At 36.9% G+C, this 15,629-nt stretch overlaps 1 protein-coding gene across 19 annotated transcripts in view; it reads right to left on the bottom strand.

Annotated features, from left to right (window-relative positions):
- Positions 1-15,629, bottom strand: part of ldb3 (LIM domain binding 3) — a 108,119-nt gene that overhangs the window by 15,703 nt on the left and 76,787 nt on the right. For 14 of the 19 annotated variants that reach the window (XM_031904923.1, XM_031904927.1, XM_018095316.2 and 11 more), the window contains 3 exons: positions 14,855-14,962; positions 9,244-9,291; positions 5,925-6,205 (listed from right to left, as the gene is read on the bottom strand). In XM_031904923.1, the coding sequence (XP_031760783.1) occupies positions 5,925-6,205; positions 9,244-9,291; positions 14,855-14,962 (437 nt within the window). The remainder of the gene's footprint in view (positions 1-5,924; positions 6,206-9,243; positions 9,292-14,854; positions 14,963-15,629) is intronic. The other 5 variants (XM_012966288.2, XM_012966289.2, XM_031904929.1 and 2 more) reach the window with 3 other exon arrangements.

The raw sequence follows: 15,629 nt of genomic DNA, 5'->3' as shown, positions 1-15,629 counted from the left end.
CACTTTCCATGACTTACTGAACATGAGCTTTGCCAGTTTGGCATATCCCACACACAGAAAAGAGAAGGGATAGATTTTGTGGGTATGCACATTCTTTTTGACTTTGCCAGTCAAATTCTGTTGAGGTTTTAAAAACTCTTTTTCTCCCTATGTTTACACTGGAAGAACAGAGCAGAGAGCTGAGACAGTGGCCAGACATTCTTTTGTTTATAGCTTTCACACTTCACTTGGGCAGCTTAGATCAAGGTGTGTGTTTACACCTAACAAAAACAGTTACTGCTTTTTTTGCAACATGTCACGACACATACCTTATAATCTCAGTCAACACGGCAAGACTAGCAAATCCTGTCTCCTGACGTTTCCAGTTTCATTCAGTTGCACAGACACAAAACATCCTCTAACTCCACTATATAACTGAACAGAAGTAAGACTTTCCTGCACAGTAAGTGGAAACTGATCCACATTGTTACCTACCAGAAGCACCATAATGTTTGCAGGATATAAGCTACTCTGAGCAAACAGACCAAAGGATTATATTTTAGGTAAAAGGTCTAGTAAAAGTTTGGTCCGTCCAATGAGCCCCAGGTGAGATTTGATTGTGAGTACCATATAGAACCACTGTAAGAGAAAATTTGGTCCATACCATGGATGAATTTTTAGATTACACCAAACAGTTTACTTCACCCTACTCCACTATGAATATCCTTTTTATGCAGTTTTATCTAAAGACTGGGGGTCACCTTCTAATACTGGGCAAATTTGCCCTAGTGCAGTAACCCTTAGAAAACAGTTAGCAATTAATAGCTTGATTTGTCTGATTCTAAATGGTTGCTATGTGCTATTGTAGCAGAGCAAATTTGACATGAAATTATGCGCAGCATAACAGAGAAAAGTTTCTAGCAGACTAGCAACTAATTCTTTGGGGTTGATGTAATAAAAGTTTGCCAAGGTGCAGTAACCTATAGAAACCAATCAGCAGGTAGCATTTTTTGGTCACCTGTATAAAAACAAACATCTTAGTGGTTGCTATAGGTTACTACACCTGGGTAAACTTAGTGCAAGTTACTATATATGAGGATTTGTCATTAAGGGAATAATGTTTCACTAGAGGCATATATGAGACCTTATTTCATGTAACTTCTTACAGCAAAGATAAATTAAGCTTTAAAAGATCTATGTAACTTCTTACAGCAAAGATAAATTAAGCTTTAATAGATGTTTGACTGGATGATGCTAATGACAAGGGGTTAGCTGACATTACATTATCCAGCCTATGAATGATTTGAATTGTATTTCACTAACAATTTTTATTAAAAACGTATAATGGAACTGAAATATTCCAGAACATAACAAAGGGGAGTGGCAAAAAAATTGAAAAACATGCAAAGTGCTTACAGTCTGTGAAATCAAGCCTTCCTTGCCACCTAGTGGTTATATTTTAGAAGTTCTTCTTGTGTGATTATCAAGTAACGCAGACATGCAAAAGGAACATCAGTTTATGTCTTACAACCCAGACTTAGGAATTAAGTATGGCCTAAGAGAGGCCACATTCAATTCAAAGTGCATTCCACAGCTCTCTGCATTCTGAAACCGAGAGCAGAGGCCTATTGGCTGCTTGCACTATGCTTCAAACTGTGGGCAAAATGCAAAACAAAAAGGCTGATTTTGGCCTTTTTTGCACATTATGTGGGGCATTGTAAATGAGCCCTAGTTACTAATTACTTGGTTTGTGGCATGATGCTTGGGTCTTTCTGGATTTGAAATGTTTAACCCTGTTGTGAATCTTAGTTTGGACCTGCTTGCAACAATTTAAAAGCTGCATTTGCAGACATAATGATGCAGTGGAGACGGAGAAGTGCTTTCTGTCTCTAGTACTCAAAATTGAGAAAACACCAGCTGTCTGATGACAGGCCTATTATAGTTTAACCCCAACTGAATTTTAAATTTTAAATTTAGCTTTATTTATATATGCTGACATAACACAGCACATTAAAGGAACAGTAACACCAAAAAATGAAAGTGTTTTAAAGTAATTGAAATATCACGTACTGTTGCCCTGCAATGGTAAAACTTGGGTGTTTGCTTCAGGAACACTACTATAGTTTATATAAATGAGCTGCTGTGTAGCCACGGGGGCAGCCCGTGGAAAAAAGGAGAAAAAAGCTGGAAAAAAGGAGAAAGGGCACAGGTTACATAGCAAATAACAGATAAGACACCATTGTATTCTACAGGGTTTATCTGTTAGCTGCTATATAACCTGTGCCTTTTCTTCTTTTGAATGGCTGCCCCCATGGCTACACACCAGGGTTTTTATAAACTCTAGTAATGTTTCTGAAGCAAACACACAATTTTTACCAGTGCAGGGCAGCAGTACATTATAGTTTAATTTCTTTAAAATATATACATTTTTTGGTGTTACTGTTCCTTTAATGGGAATGGTACGTCACTGGCATGAGTTGCTGCCATGGTGGGTATAGCAGCCAATCAGATGCTTTGCTTTGGTTTTTTAACTGTTGAAATCTAATGCTGATTGGTTGCCCTGGGCAACATCACCGGTATTGCTTCACTCCACTTTTTACACATCATGATAAATTTACCCCTTAGTGTAATGTCCCAACTACAAGCTCAGAAACACTAGCGAGGTTAGTCAGAAGCCAGAAGAGAGCAGCCTAGGGGTGCACAAGCTTTAAATCTGGCCCTGGTTCTGCCCTGCTTAGTAGCTAAAATTCTAGCTAGCTTTATAAATTGTTATATTATATTATTATAAATTATTTATTTTGTCACATGAATAAATAAGGGTCACAACTTTAACCTACAAACAAAAAAGCTAATTAACTGTAAATTAAAGTAGGTAGATTTGAAATATTTGTAAGTTTTTAGTGACCATCCACTTATGCAAATGCGGCAGATATTTTTATCTAGATGCCAAACATTACTTTGAAAGAATTGCGCTATTTATTAACCTGTGTAATGATTTTAGGTAATGTAGTAGCTCTAAGTAAAATTCCAAAGTAAAAAGCAGGCTTAAAGGCTTAAGTGAAGTCTGAGGTGTTGTAAAATAATAGCATTACATATGGTGTTTGTGTGGGCAAAAGGAGATATAGCTTTATAAATAGCGAGAAGTTCTCTCCAATGGATGATTTCCACAAACTAGACGGATGGAGCTCAGTCAGTTATGAACAGGATAAAAATACACAGCTTTATAGAAAGCATTATTTTTACACCATTTTTACATGGTTCTTACTGCATCAAACATCTTACACAGCTTAATCAATAGGCTCCAAGTCTCTGCATAACTCTGAGAACAACTGCTTCAGAAAAAGCCTGTATGAATCAGGATATAATATACTCTTTTCCCTCTAGGCCTCACTAGTGACTATAGTTAAAGAACAATTATTAAGGTAATGATAACTGTTTATATTCTGTTTTCATTTATCATGAATGTTAAAGGGACAGTATACCCCTTGTTCAACAATGAATAGGACTTGTGCTCTATCAAGAAAAATGTTTTTTGTTATTTCCTGAGTTAAACAGGCCAAGCAGGTACACAAAAAATATGTTTTTCTGACCCTTTAAATGTGTAAGAAGTATGTATAGTATAGGATATTCCTTGAATAAATATGCATGTTGTTGGTACGGGTATCGGACCCCTAATCCAGAAACCCATTATCCAGAAAATTCCAAATTATGGAAAGGTAATCTCCCATAGACTCCATTTTAATCAAATAATTCACATTTTTAAAAATAATTTCCTTTTTCCCTGTAATAATAAAACAGTATCTTGTACTTGATCCCGACTAAGATATAATTAATCCTTATTGGAGCCAAAACAGTCCTATTGGGTTTAATTACTGTATAAATAATTTTATTAGCAGACTTAAGGTAGGAGATCTGAATTACGGAAAGAACCCTTATGCAGAAAACCCCAGGTCATGAGCATTCTGAATAATAGGTTCCATACCTGTAGTAATTATGTTTGGCAAAAAGTTGGGATCCACTTGAAAGTTTCCTGATTCTATTACAAACAAGAAAATAAAGGCATTGTTCCATTCTGCCTATGACACACCCCTGGCTGTACTCTGTGCTCTACATATTTCTGAGAATTTTCAGTACAGTGCAATGCTGGTAACTGGCCTGTAACTGTGGGTAACTAGCCGAGGAGTGATATGTTTGCATGGTTCTTGTGCTTCTGCTGTATATACAAATAGCATTATATAAATAAATAAAATGAATGACAAATATGAACTTAAATTTCAGGAAATTTGGAGCTAGGTTCTAAACGTTAGGTTAGCCAATTCTTATATATTACTTAATATTATGGGTACTGTATTGCCATCTTGTGGCAAGTTATAGAAACTGTAGTTTTGGTAAAATAGTGGAAACAGTTTTACAATGCCAAAAAACACTGTTCCTTGCTAAAGGGTTTCTTATCCTTTAATGAGGGGATCCACATTAAGTCTGAGAGTCTGCTTTATAATTCAAATTATAACACAATTAATTATGTCTCTTATTTTCATTACTATTGCCTATTTTAGGAGGACTTTTTTTTTTTTTAATGCAGATGTTTATTGTATATGTAACGCTATTTTGGCTATATGTGGACCAAAACCAGGCTAGTATTTAGGTCAGAGCATGGGTTACATTACAACCCCCTTTCCCTGGGGTGGGCCTTCGCTATATGGAAGGAAATTTGCTGGACTGTGTTGTTAAACTACAACTCCCACTGCCACTGTGTAGTGTAATAACTCAGATTAAAGGATAGATAATGGATGCCAGGAGCTTTTGCAAAACAAACTAACTGTATATTTGTCCAAGACAAAGGTAATAATGCAGGGTAAATCAATACTCAGATCAGGTAAACAGGCATGCAACGATACAGGAGGCTACTCCTTTACTCTCCTCTCCTGGATGGAGCAAGTGAGCCGCTCTTTCTATATAAGTTCTGACTTTCTCACTTTCCTAGAAAGTGCTATGATGTTATTTAACCTGTTCTAGCTTTACCTCATTCACGGGGCCCTGTCCCCGACTTCACTAAGGGTCTTGTCTCCTTAGGGCCTAACACTTCTGGGCCGTTCTGGATCCCAGGCTCCAAGGAGCATCCACACAGAACAGTTGCTGTAACCCAAGAAGGAAGATCCACCCCTTTCCTATCACTATATTAACGTGTGTTAGGGTGTGGTCTAGCCTCCAACCAATAATAAGGTATCGCTAGATACCAACTAGATACATTTATCCTGCCTAGTGACAAGGAAGAAAAGGAAAGGTAGGGTTTAACACCATAGAGCACAGTAACCCTTTGGGTCCCTACATATATGATTTGGGTTTGTGTCTCTGAAGTTACAGGATTTTTTTTAATCTCCCAGTAACACCACACATATAGAATCAGAGGCTTTTACCCCCTTGGCATTTATAGTTATGCTAAAGTCACTCCAGCTGCCACTGTGGAGTGAATATAAATACAGTTAACAGGCAGGTAAAATGTGATGACACAAACAAACATGTCTTTGCACATCTCGCAACTGGAGTGCACATAAGATTAATTCAGATTTCAACATTCATGTTAACCCACACTGTATACAAATGTATTGCTCTGCATAATAAATTGGAGGGTTTACTTTCCCTTCTAAATCTTGTAAAAAAAAAAATCTTCTCCTTTTTTTCCCCCCCTTTTTTTCTTTTGCAATTTAAACTTTGTTAATCATTATGTATCTGCTATCTGATAGGATCACTGAATAATCTAAAATGATGCCCAGACCAGATGGTCTGACAGCATGGTCAAAATATGCCAAAATGGCTGACCAAACCTTGGTATCTTTATTAGTTCCAATGAAAACAATTACTCTTAGGCTGAATACTGTAGAATACATTTGCTTTTACTGAAAGGTGACATAACAACTAGCAACACTCATTTTAGGTTGTCTTACCTTGACTGGGTTGATAAACAGAAGGTTTAATGCTTGCAGTAGTGACTACACGAGGTTTTGGTGCAGGAGCTGCAGGAGCTGAAGATGCTGCAGGTTCACTGTATCCTCCATAAGGCACTGGACCTTTAGCTGCAGGTTCACTGTACCCTCCATAAGGCACTGGACCTTTAGCTGCAGGTTCACTGTATCCTCCATAAGGCACTGGACCTTTAGCTGCAGGTTCACTGTATGCTCCATAAGGCACTGGACCTTTAGCAGTTGTTGATGAAGAAAATGACTGACTATAAGAATGAAAGGTAAAGAAAGATATGCACATGAATGCTGTAGCCTAGACAGGCTATTACTGCTCAAATGAGGTCTAGAGAGTTCTACTAATAAATGCTGGACAACATTTCTCAGCTCTATCAGAAGAAATTATCCTTATTTGTTGTCATTACTGTTATGTACACACACTGAGATTCCAGGCAGACGTGCACCAGCAATTAGCACACAAAATACCTTATACAAGAAACTAGAGAAAAAGATCTGCATTGGTTTGTGCATGCCATATCAGGTTGAATTAATGAATGATGAAACCAATCAACAGTTTAAGGAAAGGAGACCTTTATATAGGATTATAGTTTTATACTATTACAGCCAGGGTTCATACCCTGTCACTGCAATGTTCCTACTAAGTCATGCACTAATGCATGCACACAGAAATGATTTTCTGTAAAAACACATACATTTCTACTTATTCTGAGCCAGCCAACACAAAAAGGATATTTTTGTCGCAAACAGGAGCATTGCATTTTAAGTGCATGGGCTGCAAGAACTTAAAGGTACAGTATACCCCTTTTCCAACATTGGTTCTTTGGATAGTGCTTGTGTTGACCAAACTTTTTGGATATTCTTTTAATTAGGAAATCTATAGCCCCATTTTCATGGGGCTATCTGGGTCAAATCTTCTTCCAGTTGTCAAGATTCTAATGCAATGTGCCCGCCCAACATCATCACACTGCTTGAAGTACCATCATGTAATGATGTCATGTGATGATGGCATAAAGAACATCATCATGCATGCCCCCTATGTCCGGGTTTATAACCCAGCAAAGGTGACAACCCTATGTATCAATATTTGGCAGGCGCTGAAGTTCCCCACATTCTTTAGACTAAGGGCACATGAGACTGATGATCCACTTTTCTCCACCTGTATTTGCAGGTAAAAAAAAAGTGGATCCACTTCCATCTGTTTCTTTATGTAGCTCTTCTGAAAAGTGGATTGAATTGCAGTGTGCAATACATACTTTCACATTTTTGTGCCGAAATCTGCTCAGTGTAGTTGCACTCAGGCCGACACCGTGCCTGTCAGTTGAGCTACAAGAAAGAGCTGATGGGACTGGATCCTCTTTTCTCCACCGCTGTGAAAAACCCCATGTGCCCTTAGCATTAAGGTTTTGTACAGGGATTTATGTTAATGCATGCAACTAATAATTCACTTCCCCTCACTATTAAGTTTTAGAAAAAAAATCATGCACCATTTTAACATTCTGTAACAATTTTAATTTCCAGGGTCTCAAACAGCAATTGTCATTGTTGTACAATGACATTATCAATATCCTACTGTTAAGCATCTCAGGCTGAAGCCACTTGGAGTTTGTTCTCTGCTAGTGAGTTGCAATAGGAGACTAAATAGCCATAGATGCTCCTGCTACCTCCCCTTAGCTGTAGTGCAAACACCTGTTCCTGAAATGAAAACATTCTAGCGCACATTTGCATTACAGTCATTGGGAGGCAGAATGGGCAATTACTGATTAATTTTTACCACTTGTATTATGTTGCCTTCAGCCTGAAGGGTTAATGTAATAATAGCTATGTTTGCTGTACTAGTAACATATAGCAACCAACCAATAGGCATTATTTATTGGTCTGTTGCTAAGCTGCTATGGGTTACTTGACCTAGATCAATTTTTGTGCATGTTATTCAATGACCCTGTAAATCTGGACAATCCACAAAAATGGAGTATTTCTAAATAATGTTAGGGGCTGATTTACTAACCCACGAATCCGACCCGAATTGGAAAAGTTCCGACTTGAAAACGAACATTTTGCAACTTTTTCGTATGTTTTGCGATTTTTTCGGATTCTGTACGAATTTTTCGTTACCAATACGATTTTTGCGTAAAAACGCGAGTTTTTCGTATCCATTACGAAAGTTGCGTAAAAAGTTGCGCATTTTGCGTAGCGTTAAAACTTACGCGAAAAATGCGCAACTTTTTGCGTAAGTTTTAACGCTACGCAAAATGCGCAACTTTTTACGCAACTTTCGTAATGGATAGGAAAACTCGCGTTTTTACGCAAAAATCGTATTGGATCCGAAAAATTCGTAAAGAATCCGAAAAAATCGCAAAACATACGAAAAAATCGCAAAGTACCGATCATTACGAAAAAAACGCAATCGGACTCCATTCGACCCGTTCGTGGGTAAGTAAATCAGCCCCTTAGACTTGTTTTCTATAGCCGCAAAATAACATAAAATGACAGTATTAAATAAGTCTTAAAATTTCAAGTTTACATTTCTGGGTAAGAATGCAAATTTAATGTGAGTTTACCGGAAACATCATTCATTGTTTACTGGTTTAGATGAACACATTAAGGGGTATATTTATCATGCTGTGTAAAAAGTGGAGTGAAGCATGCCCAGGGCAACCAATCAGCAATTAGATTTCAACAGTTAGAAAACCAAAGCAAAGCATCTGATTGGCTGCTCTGAGCAACATCACCGGTAATGTTTTACTCCACTTTTTACACAGCATAATAAATATACCCCTTACTGTATAATTTGTTGTGTTTTCTAAGACTATGACCTTTTAAATTAAATAAAAAATGACAACGTTAATTCCAGTTTATATAAACTGAAAATGCTGCTTTTACTATCTGAAAGATAAATCATAAGGATACTAATAGTAGCATTAGCTCCATTTTTGTGATGTTGTTTTATATGATTTACAAGGCATTTTGTAGTTAAATTAGAAATAAAGAAAAAATATGAAAATTACTACAGATTGCAGATTCCTATCTGAGGTCATGGATCAGATTATCCACCCCCACCCCAAAAATAGGCATGCATAGGGACTGGGGACTGTGAACTAATCATTATCATGTACCAAACTTGTGGTTAATATTGACTTATAATGGGAAGTGACATGCAGCAATTTTTGCTATTTTGCCTGAGCAAGTTCCCATGTGGGACATTACACTAAGCTGCAGATTGCGAGTATTTTCAGTATGAGTTTGGGTTAGATCTTAGTTATACAACACAGTGCAGGAAAGGCAATACCTTGCTTTTGACTGGTAGGTGGTAGTGAAGGACGATTGCTGTTGGTGGCTAAAATAGGGACAAATGTGGTCTCAATTACTGTGTATTCCAGAGGTTAGGCTGGTGAAGCACTCACTATAGATGGATCATAAACACAGTGCTCCCTCACAATACCACCTGTTATAGCACCATCTAAATATACCACCTACAAATTGTAAATGTAAAACACACCAATGCTGCTTAAATAGGACCACGTTCAGCCTAATGTTACAATTATAATAACACATTTTGGCTGTCTAAAAGCAGGTGTTAAAATAGAGAGAGCACTGTATCAAGGTTAAATATATTACTACAATATTACAAGACACTGTTTAAAGGAGAAAGAAAGGTAAAAAACTAAGTAAGCTTTATCAGAAAGGTCTATGTAAATACAGCCATAAGCATTCACAGAAATGCTGCACTGACTTCTCTGTCAAAAGATTTGTTGTCTCAGTTTTCCTGTGCCAGAGACACACAGCTCTCTCCTCTCTCCCCTCTCCTGCTCCCCCCTCCCTCAAGATTGCTAAGAACTCACCCCCCCCCTTAGCAATTTGGATCTGAGCCAATCAGCAGGAAGCTTCCTTATAGTCTAACTAACTGAGCATGTACACTGGTCTGGGTCTTGGTGCAAGAGCGAGGCATTATGGGAACTTTCTTTACAGAGCTCAGTGTTTTTTCTTCCTGTTTGGCTTCTGATCATCTGAACAGGAGAAATATGGGGAGGCTTAAGGGCACTATTGAGAGAACTGAAGGTATGCCTGCAGCTTGAGATTAACTCTTTACTAGCCTTTCCTTCTCCTTTAATTAAGCACAATCTTTCCCCAACATGCCTACCTAAGTGGGCCAATATATAGAGAGAGCTAATCTGATCATTTAGCTCTGGGTTACCTTTTGTTTCCATTGTCTTATTAGCTTTGATGTAGGCAGATATAGCTTGGTGGGAGCAGTGGGGGGGGGGGGTTGTCTAAAGCTGGCCACACATGATAAAATCTGCTCATTTGATGAGCTCGCCAAACAATCAGATCAGAATGTTATTGCCCACCTTAGGTGGGCATTAGTGATGGGTGAATTTTTTTAAGCCAGGCATGGATTTGCGCAGATTTCGCCATCAGCTAATTTTTGCATGAAAGTATAGCAAAAATTTGGCGCAAAAAAAATTTGTTCGAAAAAAGCCCATTCACTTCAATGGATTTCGAGTGAGAAAAAAACTAAGAAAAAATGCCCATTGACTGAATGTATTTAGAGTGACAAAAAAGCCCAATGACTTTAATGCAATTAGAGTGAGAAAAAATACCCATTGACCAGTGTAATAAGTTGTAGCGCTGTACCGGCAAATAAATACCTGTTGACCTCACTGTTTGGCAATTTTTTTTTTTACTTTACGAAGAAAAGGAAGGTCCTTAATGTGGTCCTTCCTGTGGACTAAACATTAGAATAGCATAGACAAGAAGGAAAATTAACCCACCCAGCACCATGTGCACCTAGCTGCATTGTGATCTTGCAAATCAGTGCAATTTGGCCTTCCACAACTGTCACCCATAAAAGTTTTATATACTATACACAATAACATCTATATTTATATATATATAACTAGCATTTGTTTCCAAAAAGTAAATTGTAAAGTCGTAAATTTTATATATATATATATATATATATATATTTATATACAGGTACAGGATCCGTTATTCAGTTCTGAATCATGGCAAGGCCATCTCCCATAGACTGCATTATAAGAAAATAATGCTAATTTTTGAAAATCATTTCCCTTTTCTCTGTAATAAAACAGTACCTTATACTTGATGGTAACTTAGCTATAATGGATCCTTATTGGAATCACAATAATCCTATTGGGTTTACTTAATGTTTAAATGATTTTTTAATAGACTTAAGATATGGACTTAAGATATGGAGATCCCTACTCCGGGAGACCTAGGTCCCGAAGTATTCTGGATAACAGGTCCCATACATGTATATATATAACGCACACACACACACATATACAGTATATATACACAGTATATAAAGTCAAGTTGTGTGTCCACACTCTAAACCAGTTTAACAGGTGGGTGCTGAAGTCAAAATATGTAAATACATATTAACAGGACCAGCACACCATTTCACAGCAACGGTGAATGAATAAATAGAAGAATTGCTGTGAAATTGTGTGCTGGTCCTTTTATATATATATATATATATATATATATATATATATATATATATACTGTATATATATATATATATATATATATATATATACCATCAATGGGAGAACATTTGTCAACAAAATAATAAATGCTGCCCACGTGTGAGTAATATACATGTATATATTTGCTTTTATACACATGAGTAGTACCTACCCTATTGACAGGTACCTAAGGCTTTTTCGATAGCAGAACAGACTCCCTACTGAACAAATATTTTGAAAGTTGAAGATAATGGAGTGTGCTCCTGCTGAGGAAAAGCTCTGCTCAGGGATATTAAGGCAAATATCAATAATTAAGCAAATGTGCAGAAAGCTTATTTTCCTGCATGCAGTAAATTGTATCTTAATTTACTCTTTACTTAAGGAATCATAAATGTATAAGCAGGATTTGCAGTATTGAAGTATTTTTTCCTGTAAGAGAGTAATTACAAATGCATCTGTAATGTTTCTATATCTAATTACTATATTTGAAACATGACATTTATTCAGTTCTTTTAAGCAATAAGCCAGCAGTTTCTAGTGACACAGTAGAATAATCAGAATGCTTCAGAATACAAGGGTTAATACCACCAGATCCAAGAACTCTGTTGTCATATGTAGTGTCAAAGTGTCAAAGTTTTAAATTCCTCAAAACCCAACGTCACACTGCACAAATTCACCCTTCACATTTTGTCTGCCTGCGATCTGCTGAAGGCATTGAAGGGGATGCTGGAAGGAAGAAGGTTTGGGAATCTTCCCTAATGTGATAGCTACACTGCACTGGCTGGGCACCCCTGATCTACAGAAAACAATGCACATAGCACAAATGATAATGTAATATGTTTATAAAGTTTGTGCTATGTCTAGTGGCCTATTAAAGAATCTTATCAAACTGGAAAATATATATATATATATATATATATCAGTAAATATTGCCCTTTTACATCTTTTACCTTCAGCCACCATTTAGTGATGGGCTGTGTGCTCTCTCAGAGATCACATGACAGAAAATGCAGCTCTTTCTGTAATCTGAAAGAAGTGTGGAAGCTAAAGACAGAACTGTGCCCATTAATTGGCTGATGTGGCCTAGAATGTATGTGGGAAGCCGGTGGTTATGATCCAAAGGGGAGGCCCTGAGTACTTAAAATGGCAATTTTCTATTTAGGATTACCAATGGCACATACTACTAAAAAAAGTATATGTTTTTGAAAATGGTGTATTTAGATATAGCTTAATTTGACACTGTTGAAAGCAAAATTTCTCCCATTGCTCTGTAATTTTATCAGTTTATAAGTAAAACACAAGTCTTTTTTTACTCACTATTCTTTCCATTGCAAAAAAAACATTTCATACCAAAACTAGTGTTAAAATTTATGATGAAATTTGATAACAAGAAAAAGATGAAATCTGATAACAAAAAAAGGTATTATGATGAAATGAGTTTACAAATGATGGAGCGGGCATCTTGTTAGATATTACTAAGCAAGGAAAATGGCAAACTTAGTTTCAACCTCAAACTGGTAAACGCCAGTAGAACACACAAGCTGTAGGGGACTACGCATCACTCCCCTTTAGTGCTTAAAGGATCTGGAAATGCTCAGCTCTGTAATGAACTGGGGCCTCACAGCACTGAAGGAAGAAGATGGTTAATAAATAGCCTGCTGCAGCAGCTGTACCTCCGGTATACTTTTCTTGGGAGAAATGAGGCTGCGGATCTTTTTTGTACATTTCTCTTCTTGAGCAGTGGTGAAGTTATGAATATAGGAGAAATATAAAGGGCTTCCAGAGCTGGTGGCAACATGGGTGATTTATATTTTTGTCTACCCGGTGAAAACAGTAAAAAAAATACAACAAAAAGTTATTTGTTGTGGACTATCAATGACAATTCTTATTATTTTAATTTATATTATATCAATTAATTATTATTATTTGTTTTTGCTGGGGTTTTAAAATATTAATGTCCCTGCACACTATTTACCCTTTGTCGACCCTTTTTGTTGTGTCTTATGTTTCTTGTGTATAATGTAAATTTAAAGAGATAATGGCAACAAATGGCAGCACAGGATTTCTGCCATAAATCTTGTTGGAAAAGTAACCCCACAGGTCCATTTTGGTCAGTATGATTTTTGTATGTGTGCACTGGGAAGGCCACCTTGATTGATATGTATAATGAATAATGGTCAGTTTTTTTATGGGACAATTTTTTTTTTTTTTTAATTTTATAGGCTGATGCATTATGCCAGCCAGTGCAGGGGGGCAACAGCATATGTGGAAGTAAAGAGAGAAAAGAGAAAAAGGTTCGGGCTGTTGCCCAAATGGAACAGTAGAAGCTGGCTGAGTGTGACTGGGCAGTTGAATACTGTAGGGCAACTGGATGCCAGTGGGCCAGACTTGGCCCTTAATAGAATTTTTATGGGGGCCTTCAGTTAACTGAAAGGCTACTTAGAATTCACTATATGACATCATCATCATCATTTTAATTTAACCTGTCCCTTCAACATATTGTATAAGGTCTAATTGATCTGCTACATGTAATAAGTTGGACACCACTTCCAAAGGGAATTGTCTTGTGTATAGCCATCTTTCGTGAAGCTGCAAATAGACTGTACCTTTTTAGCAAGAGTATACATGATTATCTTTGCTCTACTTAGCAGTAAAGACAAAATACTTTTTGTTTTTAAAATCAATAATTCTTCAAAATAATGTCTTTTAAGAGCCCATGAGTAAGTGCCCCATAAGGCAGGAAATGCATTAGGCTGTTCTAATGAATATTTACATTTTTATTTTCCACTACTGTGCCAGTTGTTGATGGTCATTTGCAGTTAAGTAGACCTAAAAAGTATAAATCCCAAAATCTGCTTGGTTACTCCTTACTCTGTTTTAAGAGTAAGTTCTTATACTGGTCATCATTGGTGTTGTATATAACTAGCTACATTAAGAATAGAGAAGCAGTGATTTAATAAAAAAGGAATGATCAAAGTATCAAAACAAGGGATAACACACACTTCAGCTATACATTTAAATGCTTCGATGCACATAATCAGGAATTTGGTCTGTCACAAGTAGGGGTGAAAAGATATTAAAGCTCTCGTGGAGAAAAAGGAAACCTGCAATGTAAAAAGTAGTAGCATGCAACATCAGAATGGATTCAGACATCCATTTTGTTTTTTCTGAGTCACCTAAAAGAAAAAATGAAGAACTAGAAGAAACTATATGCCAAAGATTATTTTCATCAACTTAAACAGAAAAACAACAAATGAATCTGATTATAGTAGTTAAAATCTCTATATTTGTTTTCTTCACGGAAATGTGAGGCTGGTATATTCAGTCAAACTGCAGTAAAGAGTGCATGGTCAATAACAGGAGCACATGTGCAAGCACAAAATGGGTAACACAAAAGCAAACATATACCTAGACTGTGCAGAAATGGCAGACGATATAGTGGATGCTGCTATGGACATGTTCTTTGATCCTTGGAAGGTTTTCTGTGAAGCAGAGATGCTGGCAGCGGCTGGTGCTCTGAGAACGACATAGCATAAGCATGTGACAAAAACAAAATTTGTATTATGCTTATGTTTGCTATCAAGAGTCACTGAAATGCATTGTCCAATGAATTTCAGGCCTTGCTTGTAGCCAAAATGTACTCAGACACATAGAGAGTTAGCTTTAATGTGTAAGATGCTGTTCCACTTACATAATGTTAAATATGCATAAAGGAAAACTATATCCCAACCAATGTAGGTCTCTATAAAAATATATTGCATAAAACAGCTCATATGCAAAAAATATTCTTTTTTAAGTATTATGTGCCATTGGGCAAATCTTAATAGAAAATTGCCATTTTAATAATACAGGCTGTGCACACAAACAAACCAAAGTTACAGCTGCCAATGGACAAAGTTCTGTCTTTTACTCTCACACTATGGGGCACATTTACTAACCCACGAACGGGCCGAATGCGTCCGATTGCGTTTTTTTCGTAATGATCGGTAATTTTGCGTTTTTTTTCGGCGTCTTTACGATTTTTGCATAAAAACGCGAGTTTTTCGGCGTCTTTACGATTTTTGCGTAAAAACGCGAGTTTTTCGTAGCCATTACGAAAGTTGCGCAAAGTCACGATTTTTTCGTAGCGTTAAAACTTGCGCGAAACGTCGCGCCTTTTAAGTTTTAACGCTACGAAAAAGGC

This window comes from Xenopus tropicalis, chromosome 7 (genome assembly GCF_000004195.4).
Source record: "Xenopus tropicalis strain Nigerian chromosome 7, UCB_Xtro_10.0, whole genome shotgun sequence".
In the NCBI taxonomy this organism is placed as follows: Eukaryota; Metazoa; Chordata; class Amphibia; order Anura; family Pipidae; genus Xenopus; species Xenopus tropicalis.
The sequence above is the reverse complement of the archived record's forward strand: the minus strand, read 5'-3'. Positions and strand labels throughout refer to the sequence as shown.